We start from the raw sequence: 22,770 nt of genomic DNA, 5'->3' as shown, positions 1-22,770 counted from the left end.
ATAGAATTTCCAGGATTTAGAGATGGTTGGGAATCCATTTTGTTCTATACACAAGGTGAGGCAAAAGGCACTCACCAGGAGAGCTCTGGATACAAAGTAGATATGCACAATAAAGCAAAGATAACATAATAATTCTGCCCCTGAGAGAGGTGGAAAATATGGCTTTGGACTCTTTCTTCCTATGTAATTCTTTCCTGGAAAAATTAAATCCTGGTTCAACCCCATTCCTTATCTTCTCAATGCCTTACTCTAAGCAGCTGACTATATTTGTATCAGTAGAAGAATACACAGCCATGGAAGACTACTCTCACTTTAAATTCATGAGCAAAATATACCACATGGTTTGTCAGCACCACCCAACACCCTATTACACCCCCTGGTCTTTTCTCTCTTTTTCCTTGTTTATTGTTTCACAAATTTTTTTCTTTGTTCTCAAATCCCCAAAACTTTCTTCTCTGCCACTTTTAACTCATGCTTCCTTTTTGTCACAAAAAGAGGAAAATATGACAAAAATTAAATACAATAAGAAGTCCACTTAGTCTCTAAATTTATATGGGGGGGTAGGGGAGTAAAATCACATTGTTACACATCTAATAGGTATTCTATTTATAGTATATGGTAAGCAAAATAAGCCTGTAAGTCAGTGAGAAAGGTGACTATGAGATAGATGTTCAATTACAATCAAGAAACTAATAATAAATATGTTTCTAAACTTGAGTCATTTTTCTTTAAGTAGTCTTATTTACAATTGGAAAACTTATTACCTTCAATTTGTTTATTATGATCTGACAGATTTGGTTCTATAATAATTTGACCAGAGTCTTTTATGCAAGACTGATGTAAACCTAAAAGAAATTATGTGTGGCTTCCCAGACTCAAGGGTGAAAATTTATTTCAATCAAGTGTTCACAGTTATTGAAGTTCCACTCTTTTTTTTTTTTGCAGTACGCGGGCCTCTCACTGTTGTGGCCTCTCCCATTGCGGAGCACAGGCTCTGGACGCGCAGGCTCAGCGGCTATGGCTCACGGGCCCAGCCGTTTCGTGGCACGTGGGATCTTCACGGACCGGGGCACGAACACGTGTCCCTTGCATCGGCAGGCGGACTCTCAACCACTGCGCCACCAGGGAAGCCCTAAGTTCCAGTCTTTTAAACCCAGTAAATATCTCTTACTAACTTCTTTTGCCCAAGAACTGTGTTAAATGCATTATTTAACCCTTACAAATACCACAGTGAGAAACGCTGTTTCTAAATAACGTAAAATAGTCACATGGAAATTACTATAAAAAATAAATTTTTAAAAATCAAAGGCAAGTAAGCTATTATGGCATTAGAGACTTAAGTGGAATGATTTGAAGCATACATGCACTAAAAGAGAGGCCAGAAGCCCTTGGTTCTTATCCAAGTAGCTTTAACTTCTGTGTGAATGTTGGCAGCCATTTTAAAAATCTTAGGCTTATTGCCTTCTGGCTTGTTATTATAATGAATTAATAATATAATAGCTGTGAAAGTGTTTTCACATAAATAATACCCAATATTTCTCATTTCTCTCTGACAATATTTTAATACATTTGTTGGGTGGTCCTAACATTTAAATCCTCCTCTTTTGGAGCTTTTCATATTATATGTATAATCTATAACATACCTACTATCTATAAATGGAAGATAAACACATACACTATGTAATGTTTACAAAATCCTTTAGAGTTTTCAAAAATCAGGGGAGAACTAAACATTTGGTATGATTTTAGTAGCAAATAGTGCATTTACAAATGTACACCTAACAACGATTCCTAAAGTATGTTATATAGTGGGTTATACGTAGGATTCTGCAGGTCACAGTTTGATTAGAGAGGAGAGTGACAACAAAACTATATTCTTAACACCGATTAAAATTTCAGTGCAAAATAAATATGAAAAATGAAACACAGCTCAGTTGATTTTGTCATCGAATCAGAAAAATGTAATGTACATTTAATGAAATTCAGGGGACTAATAAAATTGGTTTTGAGGTTGTGGGTACAGGATGCATTCAGAGGAACTGGAACTTCTGAGTGTCAGCATTTTGTCCAAGTTATTAATTTCACCACCAATCTGTAATTCCATTTGGCTAATACTGACTAAAGACAAAATAGAACAGAACAAACAAACCAACATCTGGGTACCATTTTCCAAAGTTGATATTATCAACATAATTATTTTTCATGAAATGGTAAACAAGGCTGTTTCAACATAAAATAGAAGCTTTACCAACATGCCCTTTCCCAAAAAAAGGCAATCTAAAAGCCCAGGGGGAATATCACAGGGCATTTTACTGATCTATTTTAAAATATCATTGGCAGCCCAGTTTTCTAGCCTAAGTTCTAGAAGTTCTGTCTTAAAAAATAATAATAATCAGGAAAGAGAATCAATTAAATATGGAATATGAATGTCTCTCCAGATTATACCAAAGAAAAAGAAAACTATGTCAGATCTCATTCAAATAGCACACACGTAGCTGTAAAAAAACATATTTCCCAAGTTGTTACTCTTTGTGATGCACATTTAGGTGCACAGAACATTTGCATTTATAGCAGTTTTATAATCAGTGCAGTAAATGGCCAAAGTGTTTCTGTTCAATTGACTTTCTCATAAAAGGTTTAATTCCCTACTCCTCTTGGCAGAGGTTATATCTTTAGCTTCTTACTCCAGCTTACATCTATACTCTGAGTGTGTAAATTCTGCTGGGTGACCCGGTGTCTGACAGACTGACCCAGCGTCAGGTGAGAGGACCTTTTATTTGTTATGTGTAACCACGTGTATTGCAGCAGTTAGAAAGCCATTTGCGGGTGAGGCATGGGAAATTAAAGCAAAACTCTCATCACAGTGAATAACAAGGCATTACATAAAATGGAAAGTTTGATTCTATGGTAAAGATCATCATAAAGTATTTGATGCCAATAAACAAATACTATAATATTCTATATCCTATTGTAGACAGTTTCTTCATAATCAAATAAATGTGAATAGAAATAAATTAGAAAAAATTTTGTGTTCACAGATGTATGTTTTCTCTATAGTTTCAGAAATCATAAATCACTAAAGAAAATTCTTAGTGAATTCATGTCTATGTTTATGAGTCAGTAGTAATAAATGCTGAGTATACTACAGAGGCATTTAAAATATTTAACACAAATAATAATAAGATATATAGATATAAGTATAGATATGTGTATTGATATAGAGATAAATATAGATATAAATGTTTTTAATCTGGACTCTAATCTTAATTTTAAAATGATGAGTAAATATACAGGCTTAATTATAAATACTAAACATAAATCTGATAAATTTATAATGTGTGAAACAAACAGGACTTTGCTTAAAGTTCAAGTCATTAATGAATAATGCAAATCTTCCTTTCTTTAACTTTTTAAAAAGTTTTTGTTATTATTTTTTCAGTACTTTTAAAATTAAACTCTTTTATTTTATGATAATTAAATAGTCATCTGCAATTGAAGAAGTAATACAGAGAGAGTCCATGCATCCTTTACTCATTTCTACCAATGGTAAGTAACGTTTTGCAGAACTATAGTACAATATCATAAACAGGATACCAACTTTGACCCCATCCACTGATCTTACTCAGATTTTCTGTTTCACTTCTATCCATTTGTGTGTGGCTATGTGTGTTGTGTTCTAGTCAATTTTACCACACACGTAGGTCCCTGTATTCATCACCCTAGCCAAAAAGAGAGGATAATAAAGATCTGCGAATATGCTTAAAATTGATTTTAAGGCATTAGTAATCTTTTAAATCAGAAGTTAACAAACCTTTACTGAAAAGATGCAGATAAAGCATTTTTTAGGCTTTGCAGGCCATACTGTCTCTGTTGTAACAACTCAATTCTCCTTTTGTAGCTCAAAAGCACCCAATGACAATTCCTAAACTAACAGTGTGGCCGTATTCCGATTTGGCCTATAGGTTCCTGTTTGTTGATTTCTATAAGGTTTTCTTAATCACCTTTTATTAGATCTAAAAGTAGAAAAAAAAATTTAAGGAGGAAAAGATTCCTGTTATTTTGCTTGTTTTGATTTTTTCTATTTGAAAATATTTAATTAATCATAATTTTTTAGCAGTTCTTGAACATAACATTTCGACTTGCTTCTTCCTTTGGGCCATTATTTGAAACAATATAAATTGCTGAAGTTCCACAGAAAGAATAATCCACAAGCACAAGAATTAATTTTAGCCATCACACTATTAGGCCTTCGGCTCCATAGACTCTTCTTTTATGTCCAAAATTTGGCCAATTGCACACTAATAAGACAAGCAATTTATCATTTTATTATACATTATTTACTTCCTTTCTGCTGAAATAAAATCCTCTTATGAGATACATATATATTTATATTAGGCAAAACACCAAAACAAATAAACAAACAGAAGACCCACCAATTCTGAGACCTGGGAAATGTGTTAACCCCTGGTAACTCACCCAGTTAATATAAATTAAATTGTAATACTATGTATGATGACAAAGTATTTTGGAAGCAATCATAGATCTAATAAATATGCTTAGTATGTCTGAAGGACAAAAGATTTTTAAACCACTGTTCTATGAAGTAACTCATAAGGAAGGCAACATTACACGCTATATCCACTTCATTTATTTCCACGCTGATTTGCATACTGCAATGCATTATGCCTAAGCCTCCAGCAATAGAGCAGAACACTAAATACTCCAGAATTTTTCCTCACATGATAATTATCGTATATTTCCATATAATCAATCAGCTGGGCCAAACCTCAATATCAGAATATAATTCTAAGTTAATCGCATATTATTTACATAGTTTTATTATACTACATATCAATGGAATAGTAAAATTTTCACTATACCATTTCAGGTCAAAATGACAGAAAAATATTACTTTATGAGTATTAAAGCACAATGTTAATCCAGTTAATTTTAGCTATTTATAAGACAGATTAGATAGAAGAGGATAAGAAACAGAACTTGAAACCAAAGCATCTGTTATTCTTTCAGTAAAAGAAAATAATCTAATGCCATCAATTTCGTCAATACATGTAATCAAGGTGCACAGATTCACTCTGGTAAAGAAACTATTCTTGTAATTTATCTCATTTATATCAAAGGGCTTCTAGTAGCCACAATGGCTACAGAGCCTTCCATCTTAATTCATTTGAAAAGCTGTGTGTCTTTTTAAAAATCGCCTTGAAAATAACACTTTCTTCTACCAAGTTTGAAAAAGAAAACTTAATCGGTGGGCAAATGAACAACATTGTATGTTACCATACATTTAAGCTAAGAATTAAAATATCACATGAGCTTTTAAGTGTAAAAATACTTCAGCAACATTCTGAGAGCTAGGGATGTAGAACCAATTGAAGATTAGAAGCCAAGCTGATCACTGACCTGTTAGAATGATGGGAGTTCTATATACTTAACACTTTAGAATTTCAGTCTGTGTTACGACTATTAATAAAAAAATATTCTTTCCAGCATAAATAAATAAACAAGAAATAAGTTTATAAATAAATCAAAGGCATTAAAGCTGTTTAATGATTTATTTATCCAGCATGTTAAAACAATTTGTCAAATTACTAATTCAGCAGTACTTTTCATATAAACAGTTACCACTGATTTTGAGCACCATGGTAGTAAATACTGCTAACTTTTAAATTTTAAATTATTGTCATCTCAGATTTACTATTTGGGTTTAGCATGAGTTCATAGTTATTTCAGTGGGCATTTACAGGTTCCATATAATTTGAATTATGTGGTACTAGCTGAAGGCATCATTTTTAATCAGGAAGAAATGAGATGTTCTCACAGCATGGCTTGGCATTCATTCTTCTCTCAATTTCACTCCAGGTACATTTCAATGGGTGGAATTGGCTTGTTGACTGAATTGGCCACTCTGTGTCCCTAAGAAAACTGCCATGATTGGGAAGCCATATGGTGCAATGCTGTAAGCTATATTAAATTCTGAGTCATATTTTGGCCAGCTTTGTTCTCATGACTGAGATTCAGAATTGTATCCATGTAAATTTCTATCCACTTGCTGCTCACAAGTGTCATTAAGCTCACATTATTTTTCTTTATTTTTTTAGACACTTGCTATATAAAGTGGTGCTGGAGTTTACACTTAAAGGCACTAGTTGAGAAGACGGAAAAAATAGAGAAAGGTGACCCTTTAGGCTCACCCGGTATTTACCTCTGAAGAAGCAGTCTTCATTGTGGACAATGGTAATCTTGTGTTTTTTCAGGCAAGCAGCTCTGTGCACCTCACAGTGGTTTTCATAGAATTCTCCATCAGATCCACACACAGGTTTGTAGTGCCGATTGCAAAGGTCCATGCAGGCACATTCCGCTTGCCCTGTCTCTCTGCTGAGAACACAGTGCCTTCCCAAACCACAGTATTTGTTTTCACAAGATCCCAAAGGGCCATCCTGAATCAGGAATCCTAAGGACAAAGAATAGAAAATCATTTGGATTCATATGTCCAAATAAAATGCTGATGTCAAAGTTTAAAGGGAAAAGGAAAAAAATAATCTAAGAGAAATATAATATAATCAGAGTTCAGTTGTTCTCAGTGGAGAAGGGACTTGTATTAGAACCAGCAGGTGAACTTTTTCAAAATACCCTTAACATACTCCCCTTCTTTCCCATTTCTCCTTGAGCTCTCACCTCCCTACCCAATGAGTATTACAGTCCTTAAGGACAAGGGCTCTAAAGTTAAAATGCCTGAACTCAAATTCTCTACCAATTATTAGCTTTATGTCCTTGGATAAATTGCTTCTCTGTGCTAAGTTGTCCTATCTGTAATACAAGGTTGATAGTATAGATGATCTCCTACAGTTGTAAGGAACAGTACACATACTGGTCCACGGAAAGCACAGCCTTGACACATAGCAAATGTTTAACAAATGTCAACCTTTACATTAGCAGAATTCTGGTAGGAGAAAAGAAATGTACGTATATAATGTAGTAAATAGGAGAGAATAGGAATAAGAAGCAGTGTCTTGAAAACTTCTTTCTGGGTTTTAACATCTGATCCTTTCTTGTTTTGACATTTGCCACTTGGCAATTACTGGTGAATTTCATGACTAAATGAACAAATCATGAAGAATTTGATTGTCTTGTTACTTGTTCAGTCTAACAATCTACATTTGCATCAGAAAAGTATAGGTGGATCTAGCAGTCTTGTACTAAAACCAAACTAAGCAACTTAAATACTCAGGCCTTTATAGGTAAATCTGGCTTTTCTTCTTTGAGAACATTATCTGACTGAAAAGTAAAAAATGTCAGTAAACACACACACACACACACACACACACACACACATATATATATAGAGAGAGAGAGAGAGAGAAATATATATACATGTATCTCAAGGAATAATATATATTCATATATATACACATGCATAAATGTGTGTGTACATATATTTACCATTGGTGACACTTATATACTGCAAAAAATAAAGTTTTGAGCGGTTATAAACTTAAATTACAGTAATTTTATTAGATACTTAGTGTATATTTTCAGCTGGTTGATTTAAAACCATCTCCCTACATGATTGCATCACAATGATTAAGAACATGGTTTCTGATCCAGAGTTTAAATCATAGCTCCACCAGTTACAAACTTCAGGACCTTGGGTGGGTATCTAACACATCTATAACTTAGTTTCCTCATCTGTAAAATAGGACTAATAGTATCTTCAAACAGTTATCAAGATTAAAGGGTTTGTGAGGGAGAGATCAAGATGGCAGAGCAGAAGGAGGCTGGGCTCAACTCCCTTCACAAACACATCAAACTACAAACCCACGTAGAGTGACACTCACTGAAATCTACCTGGGACAAACACAACAGGTCTTCTACACCAAGGCTATAAATAAAGATCCACAGAGCATCTGACAGGAAGGGAGGAAATGATCAGGCATGGACCCACACCCTAGCAGGGGACACAGAAGAGGAATGAATATCACAGGCTTGGAGATTCTCCCTGGGAGCAAGGGATTCAAGCTACATACTAGGTGCCCCAACCTGGGGCGTCCAACACCAGGAAGGTGAGTCCTCTTAGCTGGTTTGAAAACCAGTGGGGCTTACCAGAGGGCTGTAAGAACCCAAGACTCCATTCTTAAAAGAGCACACAGACTTACTCCCACTCACATCATGAAGGCAGAAGACTGAAATTCCCTGGGGCTCTGGCCAGCCCACCAGGACATCCTCTGCACACATCCAGCCTGCATGGCCTCCTGCTCCAGCCCATCTTGCTCCGGCGCTGCTCCCCGCTAAGGCAGAGTCTGTCATTGCCAATGAGACTGCACGTATTTGGAGGGAATGGAGCCGCCTGAGACCCCAGCACAGCCTCTGTCCAGTGCGGAGGTAGACACTGCCAGCTCATGAGTCCCTGTGCACCCTTGAGAGTGGACAGGGTCAGTTCACCTCTGCAGCACCAAGCCAGCCTCTAAAGACAGTGTGCACACCAGGGGGGAAAGTGAAACCAGCACAGAAGTGCAGGCCCAAGCACTCAAGCCCTGGCTGCATCCCAAATCAAGGTGGAGACTACCAACACACCTGGGTGAAAGCCAAATACCTCAGGGCTCTTGCTCTAGCTCCTCAAGCCTCATCCCTGCCCCAGATAGGGCAGTAATGGTTATTGAGCATAGACGATGCCCTGACCTTCTTCACCTGGCTCTGGTTGTGGCCCAACTACACCAGCACCACCACCCACCAAAGCAGGACACCCAAGGGAAGGACACAGCCTGTGCTCTCTTCAGATCCAGCTCTCCCACCAGAGCCACTGAACGAACATATGCAGAGTGTAGAGGGACACTCCCACACAAGGACACGCCACCAAGCCTGGGATAGGCAACTGTTTCACCTAGTTTCATAGAGAAAAAGAAAGTTAAACAGAATGAGAAGACAGAGGAATATACTTCAAATGAAAGAATAACAGCAAAAACAAACGAACAAACAAAAATCCCTGAAAAAAACCCTAGTGAAATAGAGGAAAATAATTTACCTGATAGAGTTCAAAGCAATAATAGTAAGAATGCTAACTGAACTGGGGGAGGTGGGGGGGAAATAGATGAACACAGTCAAATTTTAACAAAGAACTAGAAAATATAAAAAAGAACCAGTGAGAGTCGAAGAAAACCATAACTAAAATTAAAAACACACTAGAGGGAATTAACAGCAGACTAGGTATACAGAAGAACACATAAGTGATCTGGAAGATAGATAAAGGAAATTGCGCAAACAGAGCAGGAAAAATAAAGATTTTGTTTTTTTAAATGAGTAGTTTAAAGGACCTCTGGGACAACATCAAGTGTATTAACATTTGCATTACAGGTGTTGAGAAGGAGAAGAGAGAGAGGAAAAGGTGGAAAGTGTATTTGATGTAATTATGGCTGAAAACGTCCTGAACCTGAGGAAAGAAACAAATATACAGATCAGGAAGCACAGAGCATCCCTAACAAGATGAACCCAAAGAGACCCACACCAAGACATATCATAAATGGCATAGAGAAAAAAAAAGAGTCACACAGAAGGGAACCCCCAAAAAGCTATCAGCTCATTTCTTTGCAGAAACTTTTCAGGCCAGAATGGAATGGACTGATATATGCAAAGTGGTGAAAGCAAAAACCTAGGATACTCTACCCAGCAAAGTTATCATTCAGAATTGAGCCAGAGATAAAGAACTTCTCAGAGAAGCAAAAGCTGGAAGAATTGATCAATATTAAACTGATTTTACAAGAAGTGTTAAAGAGTCTTCTTTAAGTGAAAATAAAAGGGTACAACAAGAAATAAGAAATTATAGGGTGGAAAAATTCCCACCAGAAAAGGCAAGTACATAGTAAAGACTGTGGATCAATTGTTTCAATAATCTAGTATAAAGGTTAAAAGACAAAAATTATAAAATCAACTATAGGTACAATATACAGTTAAGGGTCATACATTAAGATGTAAAATATGAAATCAAAAATATAAAATGTGTGGGGGGAGTAAGAAACATACAGGTTTTAGAACGTGTTTGTACTTTTTGTACTTAAACGACTATCAGGTTAAATCAAGCAGATGTACTTATAGGTCAACATATATGAACTTTATGGTAACTGCAAAACAAAAAGCTACAATAGATATACAAAACCTAGAGAGAAGGAAACACAAATATAACACTGAAGAAAATCATCAAAAAACAAAGAAAAGACTAAAAAGAAAAAAAGAAAACAGAGAAAAACAAAAACAAAAGCCAGTAAACAAATAACAAAATGGCAGTAAGTACATACCTATCAATAATCACTTTAAATGTCAAAGGACTAAATGCTCCAATCAGAAGACATAGGGTAGCAGATTGGATTAAAACACACAAAACGAACAAACAAAAAACAGGACCCATCTATATGCTGCTTACAAGAGAATCACTTTAGAGCTAAAGACACACACAGACTGAAGGTGTGGGATGGAAAAAGATACTCCATGGAAATTGAAACAAAAGTAAGCTGGGTAGGCTTTTTATTTTAAAGTAGATTTTAAAACAAAGTCTATAATAAAAGACAAAGAAGGACATCATATTATGATAAAGAGATCAATACAACAAAAGGATATAGCATTTTTAAACATAAATGCACCTAATATAGGAGTGTTTAAATATATAAAGCAACAATTAACTGGCATAAATATGGGAGAAATTGACAATGATCCAGTATTAGTAGGGGATTTTAACACCATACTTTTATCCAGATAGAAAATTGATAAGGAAACAATGGCCTTAAATGACACATTATAACAGTTGGATTATATATATATATATATATATATATATATATATATATATATATATATATCTTACATTTAAAGGAATTAGAAAAAAGAACAAATAAAGCCTAAAGTCAGCACAAGGAAGGAAGTGATAAAGATCACATAGAAAAGTAGAGACAAAAAAATAGAAAAGATCAATGAAACCAAAGCTGTTTTTTTAAAAAGATAAACAAAACTGAGTTAGGTTCATTAAGAAAAAAAAAAAAAGAGGACCCACATAAACAAAATAAAAAATGAAAGAGGAGAAATTACAACTGTTATGACAAAAATACAATAATAAGAGATTTTATGAACAATGATATGCCAACAAATTGGACAACCTAGAATTGGATACTTTCCTAGAAACATACATTGTTCAAGACTGAATCAGAAGAAATAGATACTCTGAACAGACTGATTATTAGAATTGAAATTGAATCAGTAATCAAAACACTACTGATAACTGTAAGTCCAGGACTGGATGGCTTCACAGGAGAATTCTACTGAACATGTAAAAAGTAGTTAGTACCTATCTTTCTCAAACTATTCCAAAAAAGTGAAGAGGAGGGAACACTCCCAAATTCAGTCTGGGAGGCCACCATTACCCTGATACCATGACAAAATGAAAGTTACATGCCAATATTCCTGAAGAATATAGATGAAAAATCCTCAACAAAATAAAAACAAAATTCAACAATATATAAAAAGGATTATTCACTATGATCAAGTGGGATTTATTTCAAGGATGCAAGCTTGGTTCATAACTTCAAATCAATGTGATACATCACATTAAAAATACAAAGGATAAAAAGCACATAATCATCTTGATAGACACACAAAAAAACATTTTATCAAATTCAACACACATGCGTCCTAAAAATTCTCAACAAAGTGGTATAGAATAAATATTTCTTAAGCATAATAAAGGCCATTATGACAAACCCACAGCTAGCATCATACTCAACTGTTAAAACCTGAAAGCTTTTCCTCTAAAATCAGGAACAAGAATCAAGACAAGGATAGCCACTCTCACCATTTCTACTTAACATATTATTTTAAGTCCTAGCCACCGAAATCAAACAAGAAAAAGAATGAAAAGGCATCCAAAGTGAAAGGGAAGATATAAAACTGTCACTATTTGCAGAGGATAGGATACTATAATAGAAAATCCTAAGGTCTTCACCAAAAAACTATTAGAACTAATAAATGAATACAGTAAAGCTGCAAGATACAAGATAAATCTACAGAAATCTGTTGCTTTTTATCCACTAGTAATAAACTATCAAAAAGAGAAAGCAAGAAAATAGTCCCATTTACAATAGCATTAAAATGAATAAAATACATAGGAATAAACTTGAAGGAGGTGAAGACCTACACTCTGAAAACTATGAGACAATGATGAAGGAAACTGAAGATGATACAGTAAAATTGAAAGATATCCTGTGTTCATGTATTGGAAGAATTAATACTGCTGAAGTGTCCATAAAGCAATCAACAAATTTAGTGCAATCTTTATCAATATAACCATGACTTTTTTCACAGAACTAGAAAAACAATCCTAAAATTTATATGGAAGCACAAATGACTCCAAATAGCCAAAGCAATCTTGAGAAAAAAGAACAAGACTGGAGGTATCACACCACCTGACTTCAGACACTACAAAACTAAAGTGATCAGAACACTATGGCACTGGCACAAAAACAGACACATAGGTCAATGGAACAGAACAGAGAGCCCAGAAACAAACTCATGCACATGTGGTCAATTAAACTATATCAAAGGAGGCAAAAATATATAATGGGGAATATACAGTATCTTCAATACCTGGTGATGGAAAATTGGAACTCTACATATAGAAGAATGGCATTAGAACATTTTCTCTCACCTTATACAAAAATAAACTCAAAATGGATTAAAGACCTAAATGTAAGATATGAAACCATAAAACTCCTAGGCCAAAAAAAGTCAGCACACTCTTTCACATACATATTAGCAATAGTTTTTTAGATCTCTCTCCTCATGCAAGGGAAACAGAAGCAAAAATAAACAAATGGCACCTAATTAAATGTAAAAGTTTTTTCACAGCGAAGAAAACCATCAACAAAATGAAACAACCACCAACTGAATGGAAGATATTTGCAAAGGATATGGCTAATAAGGGATTAATATCCAAAATATATAAATACCGCATGCAACTCAATATCAAAAAAATAAACAATCCAGTTAAAAAATGGGCAGAAGACCTGATAGACATTTTCCCAAAGACATACAGATGGCCAAGAGAACATGAAATGTTCAACATCACTAATCATGAGGAAAATGAAAATCAAAACCAAAATGAGATATCACCTCACACCTGCCAGAATGGTTATTGTCAAGGACACAACAAATAATAAATGTGAGATGTGGAGAAAAAGGAATAATAGTTTGCCCCAGCAATTCTACTCCTGGGTATATATCCAGGGAAAACGAAAAAAAACTAATTCAAAAAGACACATGCACCCCGGTGTTCAGAGCAACACTATTTACAACAGCCAAGATATGGAAGCAACCTCAGTGTCCAGCAACAGATGAATGGATAAAGAAGACGTGGTGTATATACACCATGGAATATTACTCAGCCATAAAAAGAATAACATTTTGCTATTTGCAGCAACGTGGATAGACCTGAAGGGTATTATGCTTAGTGAAGTAAGTCAGACAGAGAAAGAAGAATGTTATATGCTTTCATTTATATGTAGAATCTAAAAAATAAAACAAACTCATGAATATAACAAAACAGTAACAGACTCATAGACAAGTGAACAAACTAGTAGTTATCAGTGCGGAGAGGGGTGGAGAAGGAAGCAAGTTAGGAGAAGGAGAGTAAGAGGTACACACTACTAGGTAGAATATAAATAAGATACAGGATGCAATGTACAGCACACGGAATATAGCCAATATGCTATAATAACTTTAAATGTAGTATAACCTATAAAAATATCTAATCTCTACTTATGCCTATTGTTGATCTTATGTTTATAGAGTCCAAAATGGGGCTGCCATTATAGCACAGGGATTTGACTCATATAGTTGTATTTTGCACAGTTTTATATCTTATATTTTCCTTATTTCCTTAATATCTTACTAACAACTAGTTTCTTGCTATCAAATAGTTTAAAATTTATGAATGGAGTATTTTATTTTTTTATTATCTAAGAATGAGTTTAAGGTCAACTGGGTCAAGAGATTATTTTACGTTTTGGTCACAAACTGAGGTGGCTAACAAAATCAGTACAATTTCTGAAAAAGAAGGAATGCTTTGCTATAAAATGAGGTCATTTATGGTATATTTATGTCAATGAGTATCTTTCCTTGATTCTCTCTTCTTCAATTTTTCCTCTTTTTGCTTGTGCTCCAGTTCAGAGATTTGTATTAGAATGGCCAATAAGCCATTTTCTAGAAGTTAAATGAACTATTTTACACTAGCTAGAAGCCGTGTGTTGCATATAGCTGCTACAATTAAAGGAAATTTAATTAATTCATATGCAATCCAAAAGAAAGCTCATATTATGTAAATGAATAACTAGAACATATCCTTTCTGACAGTAATTATCCATGACTAACACTGAACTTAAGTATCAGCTGAGATTAACTCAATTTAATCTGATCAACATGTCAAAGCTTTCTTTTAAGTATACTCAGATAACACACTAAATGAATTTTAATCAAGAACTTCTCTCTTGCTATCTCACAACTTGATAAAATAACATGTGTTCCCACAAAAGTGCTATATATTTAACAAGCACATTATTTTATAACTTCTATGCCTTCAGGGCATTACAAAGATTCCTCAGATTTAAAATAAACAAAGAACTGAAACAAAAGATGAAAGACACCAAGTCATAAAGCAAAATCATTCTATATAATTCCAAAGATAGTCTGCTCAGATTCTCAATGATGATGCAATTCTCTTCAAGTGGTTTATGTATATATACTTTATCAAATAGGTACTTCATATAGAGTGGATCTAATTTAAAATAAATTTTAATAAAATGTATTATTTTTATGTGCAAGGTACTATACTAGATGCTATAGAATAGATCAAAAGAGCAGTCACTGATACTTTTTCTAGTGGCTTAAAAAGGGCATGAGGCAGGCCTTGGGCCCAAGGAGAGAGTTAAAAATTTAGGGACATATTTAGGAGCACAAAGGAGCATGAGATGAATAACATCAGGTAAGACCTCACAAGTATTATATCATGTCATGGTTGAGGTTTATGCTCCAGGAATGGGTTAGGAGTTCAGAAGGCTGATATATGGAATAGACAAGGTATGAATTAAAGATTGATGTTGGATATAAAACAGTAACATCAGAGGGAAGAAAGAACCAGATTTTGACAAGCTAACTACCTCTAATGATAACAGTGGAACATAAGCAAAATTAATTAGAGTGCCAAGTTATTTGAGGTGTTAATTTTCTCATAAAAATGTATAATGTTTTGATACAAAATGTAAGTATTATGTTAACTTTGATTTGTTAAAAAGAACAATAGATTTTGGGGAAGAGAACAGGATTACAGTCTTTGCATTTCCACTACCTATTGGACTGACCTCAGCTGGGCTGCAATCTCCTTGGGTCAGATGTTTAAATGGTAAGATAAAAGGAAACTGATAAACCATCTTTAGATTCACTCTCATCTGAAAAAAATCCTTTCATTTAAGAGTGCTTGGAAAAACAGTTTCTAATAAAAGGTAATGTTTGAGAATATATTTAGGAATCTTTCTCTAGAGTGCCTAATAGGTAAACTTCACCTGCAGGAAACAATCATATACTCATAATTCTCTACTTTAAACAATATTTATGTACTCTAGAAATAGCATCAGAGACCTTCAAGATGGTGGAGGAGTGAGACGTGGAGATCACCTTCCTACCCACAAATACATCAAAACTACATCTACATGTGGAACAACTCCTACAGAACACCTACTGAACGCTGGCAGAAGACCTCAGACCTCCCAAAAGGCAAGAAACTCCTCACGTACCTGGGTAGGGCAAAAGAAAAAAGAATAAACAGAGACAAAAGAATAGGGACGGGACCTGCACCAGTGGGAGGGAGCTGTGAAGGAGGAAGGGTTTCCACACACTAGGAGCCCCTTCACTGGCAGAGACTGCGGGTGGTGGCGGGGAAGCTTCAGAGCCACAGAAGAAAGCGCAGCAACGGGGGTATGGAGGGCAAAGCAGAGAGATTCCCGCACAGAGGATCGGTGCCGACCGGCACTCACCAGCCGAGAGGCTTCTCTGCTCACCCGCCGGGATGTGTGGGGGCTGGGAGGTGAGGCTCGGGCTTTGGAGGTTGGATCCCAGGGAGAGGACTGGGGTTGGCGGCGTGAATGCAGCCTGAAGGGGGCTAGTGCGCCAAGGCTAGCCAGGAGGGAGTCCGGGAAACGGTTTCCCTGCTGGAGAGGCAAGAAACCATGGTTTCCGGGTGCGCGAGGAGAGAGGCTTCCTGTTCCATGTGCCCAAAGATGGCAGAGTGCCGCCTAAGTGAGCTCCAGAGATGGGCGCAAGCTGCAGCTGTCATGTCGGACCCCAGAGATGGGCACAGACCACTACTGCTGCTGCTGCCGCCACCAATAATCCTGTGTGCAAGCCCAGGTTACTACCCACACCCCCCAGGGAGGCTGTGCAGCCCGCCACTGCCAGGGTCCCTTGATCGAGAGACGACTACTCCGGGAGAACACACGGCATGCCTCAGGCTGGGGCAATGTCACGCTGGCCTCTGCCGCCGCAGGTTCTCCCCACAGTCCAAATGTGACTACCGTGCCCCTCCCTCCCCCAGCCTGAGTGAGCAACAGAGCTCTAATCAGCCTCCGCTTTAACCACCTCCTGTCTGAGCAGGGAAGAGATGCATTAGGGCAGCCTACACGCAGAGGCGGGGCCAAAACCAAAGCTGAACCCCAGGAGCTGTGCGAACAAAGAAGAGAAAGGGAAATGTCTCCCAGCAGCCTCAGGAGCAGCGGATTAAATCCCCACAAGTGGTTGATTAACCCTGCATCTGTGAAATACCTGAATAGACAAGAAATATTCCCAAATTTGAGGTGGTGGACTTTGGGAGCAACTGTAAACTTGGGGTTTGCTTTCTGTGTTTTATCTGTTTTTGGTTTTATGTTTATCTTAGTGTAGATTTTAGTTGTTGTTTTCATTGGTGGGTTTTATTGGTTTGGTTGCTCTCTTTCTTTTTTTCTTTTTCTTTTTTCTCTTTTTGTGATTGTGTGTGTTTCTTTGTGAGATTTTGTCAGCTTAGCTTTGCATTTACCATTTGCCTTGGGGTTCTGTATGTTCATTTTTTGTTTTTGTTTTTATGAGTGTGTGTGTGTGTTTCTATGTGTGATTTTGTCTGTTTAGTTTTGCTTTTTCCATTTTTTTTGGAGTTCTGTTTGTTCAAGTTTTTTTCTTTTTCTTCCTTTCTTCTGTGCCATGCAGCTGGCAGGGTCTTGGTGCTCTGGCTGGGTGTCAGGCCTGAGCCTTTGAAGTGGAAAAGCCAAGTCCAGGATATTGAAATACCAGAGAACTCTCAGCCCCATGTAATATTAATTGGAGACAGCTCTCCCAGAAATCTCTGTCTCAACACTAAGACCCAGCTCCACCCAACAGCCAGCAAACCCCAGTGCGGGAAGCCCCATGACAAACAACTCGCAAGACAAGAACACAACCCCACTCATTAGAAGACAGCCTGCCTAAAGTCACACTAAGCTCACCAACACTCCAAAACACACCACCAGACACGGCCCAGCCCACAGAGGACCAAATGCATCTCCATCCACCAGAACACAGGCACCAGTCCCGCCCAGCAGGAAGCCTGTACAAGCCCTGAACCAACCTCATGCACTGGTGACAGACACCAAAAATAACAGGAAATACAAACCTGCAGCCTGCAAAAAGGAGACCCCAAACACTGTAGGTTAAACAAAATGAGAAGACAGAGAAATATGCAGCAGATGAAGGAGCAAAGTGAAAACCCACCAGACCAAACAAATAAAGAGGAAGTAGGCAGTCTACCTGAAAAAGAATTCAGAGTAATGACAGTAAAGATGATCCAAAATCTCAGAAGTAGAATGGAGAAAACTCTAGAAATGTTTAACAAGGACCTAGAAGAGCTAAAGAACAAATAAGCAATGATGAAAAACACATATAAATGAAATTAAAAATACTCTAGAAGGAATCAATAGCAGAATAACTGAAGCAGAAGAATGGATAAGTGACCTGGAAGATAGAATACTGAAAATAACTGCCACAGAGCAGAATAAAGAAAAAACAATGAAAAGAAATGAGGACAGTCTCAGAGACCTCTGGGACAACATTAAATGAACCAATATTTGAATTATAGGAGTCCCAGGAGAAGAAGAGAAAAAGAAAAGGTTTGAGAATATATTTGAAGAGATTATAGGTGAAAACTTCCCTAATATAGGGAAGGAAATACTCAGTCAAGTCCAGGAAGTACAGTGAGTCCCATTCAGGACAAATCCAAGGAGAAATATGCCAAGACACATATTAATAAAAGTAACAAAAATTAAATTTTGAGAAAAAATAGTAAAAGCTGCAAGGGAGAAGCAAAAAATAACATACAAGGGAAACCCCATAAGGTTAACAGCTGAGATTTCAGCAGAAACTCTGCAAGAAAGAAGGGAGGGGCAGGACATATTCAAAGTGCTGAAAGGGGAAAACCTGCAACCAAGATTCCTCTACCCAGCAAGGATCTCATTCCGATTCAATGGAAAAATTAAAACATTTAAAGACAAGCAAAAGCTAAGAGAATTCAGTACCACTAAACCAGCATACGACAAATGCTAAAGGAACCTCTCTAGGCAGGAAATACAAGAAAAGGAAAAGACCTACGATAACAAACCCAAAATAATTAACAAAATGGTAACAAGAACATACACATCGATAATTACCTTAAATGTAAATGGATTAAATACTCCAACCAAAAGACACAGACTAGCTGAATGGATACAACAACAAGACCTGTACACATGCTGTCTACAAGAGACCCACTTCAGACCTAGGGACACATACAGACTGAAAGTGACGGGGTGGAAAAAGATATTCCATGTAAATGGAAATCAAAAGAAAGCTGGAGTAGCAATAATCAGACAAAATAAAATATAGACTATTTTAATAATAGTAATAATAAATAATAATAAATAACAATAAAATAAATATTATTTATTTTACTATTATAATAAATATTATTTAATAATAATAATAAAATATAGACTATTTTATATTTTATAAAATATAGACTATATTTTATAAAATATAGACTATAAAATAAAGACTATTACAAGAGACAAAGAAGGACACTACATAATCATCAAGGGATCAATCAAAGAATATACAACAATTGTAAATATTTATACACCCAACGTAGGAGGACTTCAATACATAAGGCAAATGCCATTAGCCATAAAAGGGGAAATCAACAGTAATACAATCATAGTAGGGGATTTTAACACCCCACGTTCATCAATGGACAGATCATCCAAAGTGAAAATAAATAAGGAGACACAAGCTTAAAATGACACATTAGACCCGATGGACTTAATTGCTATTTATAGGACATTCCATCCAAAAACAACAGAATAAACTTTCTTCTCAAGTGCTTATGGAACATTCTCCAGGATAGATCATATCTTGGGTCACAAAGCAAGCTTTGGTAAATTTAAGAAAATTGAAATCATATCAAGTCTCTTTTCTGACTACAATACTATGAGACTAGCTATCAATTACAGGAAAAAAAAACTGTAAAAAATACAAACACATGGAGGCTAAAAAACGCACTACTAAATAACCAAGAGATCACTGAATAAACCAAATAGGAAATCAATAAATCCCTAGAAACAAATGACAATGAAAACACGATGACCCAAAGTCTATGGGTCGCAGCAAAACAGTTCTAAGAGGGAAGTTTATAGTAACACAATCCTACCTCAAGGAACAAGAAAAATCTCAAATAAAAAACCTAACCTAAAACCTAAAACAGTTAGAGAAAGAAGAACAAAAAAACCCATAGTTAGCAGAAGGAAAGAAATCATAAAGATCAGATCAGAAATAAATGAAAAAGAAATGAAGGAAACAGCAGCAAAGATCAATAAAACTAATAGCTGCTTCTGAGAAGATAAAAAGAAATTGATAAACAATTAGCCAGACTCATCAAGAAAAAGGGAGAAGACTCAAATCAACAGAATTAGAAGTGAAAAGGAGAAGTAACAACTGACACTGCAGAAATACATAGTATCATGAGAGACTACTGCAAGGAATTATATGCCAATAAAATGGACAACCTGGAAGAAATGAACAAATTCTTAGAAAAGTACAAACTTCCAAGAATGAACCAGGAAAGAAGAGATGATATGAACAGACCAATCACAAGCACTGAAATAGAAACTGTGATTAAAAATCTTCCAACAAACAATAGCCCAGGACCAGAGAGGTTTACAGGAGATATCTATCAAACATTTACAGAAGAGCTAACACCAATCCTTCTCAATCTCTTCCAAAATATAGCAGAGAGAGGAACACTCCCAAATTCATTCTATGAGGCCACAATCACCTGATACCAAAATGAGACAAAGATGTCATAAAAAAAGAAAACTACAGGCCAATATCACTGATGAACATAGATACAAAAATCCTCAACAAAATTCTAGCAAACAGAATCCAACAGCACACTAAAAGGATCATACACCATGAACAGGTAGGGTTTATCCCAGGAATGCAAGGACTCTTCAATATATGCAAATTAATCAAAATGATAAACCATATTAACAAATTGATGGATAAAAACCATATAATAATCTCAATAGATGCAGAAAAAGCTTTCAACAAATTTCAATACTCATTTATGATAAAAACTCTCCAGAAAGTAGGCAGAGAGGGAACCCACCTCAACAAAATTAAGACCTTACATGACAAATCCACAGCCAACATCATTCTAAATGGTGAAAAACTGAACACATTTGCTCTAAGATGAGGAAAAAGACAAGGATGCCCACTCTCACCACTATTATTCAACATAACTTAGGAAGTTTTAGCCACAGCAATCAGAGAAGAAAAAGAAATAAAAGGAATCCAAATCGGAAAAGAAGTAAAGCTGTCACTGTTTGCAGATGACATGATACTATACATAGAGAATCCTAAAGATGCTACCAGAAAACTACTAGAGCTAATCAATGAATTTGGTAAGGTTGCAGGATACAAAATTAATGCACAGAAATCTCTTGCATTCTTATACACTAATGATGAAAAATCTGGAAGAGAAATTAAGGAAACACTCCCATTTACTACTGCAACAAAAAGAATAAAATACCTAGGAATAAACCTACCTAAGGAGACAAAAGACCTGTATGCAGAAAACTATGAGACACAAATGAAAGAAATCAAAGACGGTACAAACAGATGGAGAGATATCCCATGTTCTTGGATTGGAAGAATCAAGATTGTGAAAATGACTATACTACTCAAAGCCATCTACAGATTCAATGCAATCCCTATCAAGCTACCAATGGCATTTTTCACAGAACTAGAACAAAAAATTTAACAATTTGTATGGAAAGACAAAACCCACGAACAACCAAAGCAATCTTGAGAAAGAAAAACAGAGCTGGAGGAAACTGGCACAAAAACAGAAATAGAGATCAAAGGAACAGGATAGAAAACCCAGAGATAAGCCTACGCACCTATGGTCACCTTATCTTTCACGAAGGAGGCAAGAATATACAATGGAGAAAAGACAGCCTCTTCAATAAGTGGTACTGTGAAAACGGGACAGCTAGATGTAACAGGATGAAATTAGAACACTCCCTAACACCATACACAAAAATAAACTCAAAATGGATTAAAGACCTAAATGTAAGGCCAGACACTATAAAACTCTTAGAGGAAAACATAGGCAGAACACTCTATGGCATAAATCAAAGCAAGATCCTTCTCTGACCCACCTCCTAGAGAAATGGAAATAAAAACAAAAATAAACAAATGGGACGTAATGAAACTTAAAAGCTTTTGCACAGCAAAGGGACCATAAACAAGACAAAAAGACAACCCTCAGAATGGGAGAAAATATTTGCAAACAAAGCAACTGACAAAGGATTAATTTCCAATATATATAAGCACTTGTGCAGCTCAATATCAAAAAAACAAACAACCAATCCAAAACTGGGCAGAAGACCTAAACAGACATTTCTCCAAGGAAGATATACAGATTGCCAACAAACACATGAAAGGATGCTCAACATCACTAATCATTAGAGAAATGCAAATAAAAAACACAATGAGGTATCACCTCGCACCAGTCAGAATGGCCATCATCCAAAAATCTACAAACAATAAATGCTGGAGAGGGTGTGGAGAAAAGGGAATCCTCTTGCACTGTTGGTGGAGATGTAAATTGATACAGCCACTATGGAGAACAGTAGGGAGGTTCCTTAAAAAACTAAAAGTATAATTACCATACAACCCAGCAATCCCACTACTGGGCATATACCCTGAGAAAACCATAATTCAAAAAGAGTCATGTACCACAGTGTTCATTGCAGCTCTATTTACAATAGCCAGGACATGGAAGCAACCTAAGTGTTCATCAATACATGAATGGATAAAGAAGAAATGGCACATATATGCAATGGAATATTACTCAGTCATAAAAAGAAATGAAATTGAGTTATTTTAGTGAGGTGGATGGACCTAGAGTCTGTCATATAGAGCGAAGTAAGTCAGAAAGAGAAAAACAAATACCTTATGCTAACACATACATATGGAAGCTAAAAAAAAAAAAGATTCTGAAGAACCTAGGGACAGGACAGGAATAAAGATGCAGATGTAGAGAATGGAAATCAAATGGTTTTTAATGACTTGATTTTATGCTTTCAATTAAGGGACTTAATGGGGTTTTTTTTTGAGAATTTTTAGGTT

The 22,770-nt window shown here is 36.0% G+C and overlaps 1 protein-coding gene across 4 annotated transcripts in view; it reads right to left on the bottom strand.

The window, feature by feature from the left end:
• Positions 1-22,770, bottom strand: part of FSTL5 (follistatin like 5) — a 676,350-nt gene that overhangs the window by 439,530 nt on the left and 214,050 nt on the right. For all 4 annotated transcript variants that reach the window (XM_067737033.1, XM_067737032.1, XM_067737031.1 and 1 more), the window contains exon 4: positions 6,221-6,469. In XM_067737033.1, coding sequence (XP_067593134.1) covers positions 6,221-6,469 — 249 coding nt within the window. The remainder of the gene's footprint in view (positions 1-6,220; positions 6,470-22,770) is intronic.

Source organism: Pseudorca crassidens, chromosome 4 (assembly GCF_039906515.1).
Source record: "Pseudorca crassidens isolate mPseCra1 chromosome 4, mPseCra1.hap1, whole genome shotgun sequence".
NCBI lineage: Eukaryota > Metazoa > Chordata > Mammalia > Artiodactyla > Delphinidae > Pseudorca > Pseudorca crassidens.
Note: the sequence above shows the minus strand (reverse complement) of the source record. Positions and strands in the feature narration are given on the sequence as shown.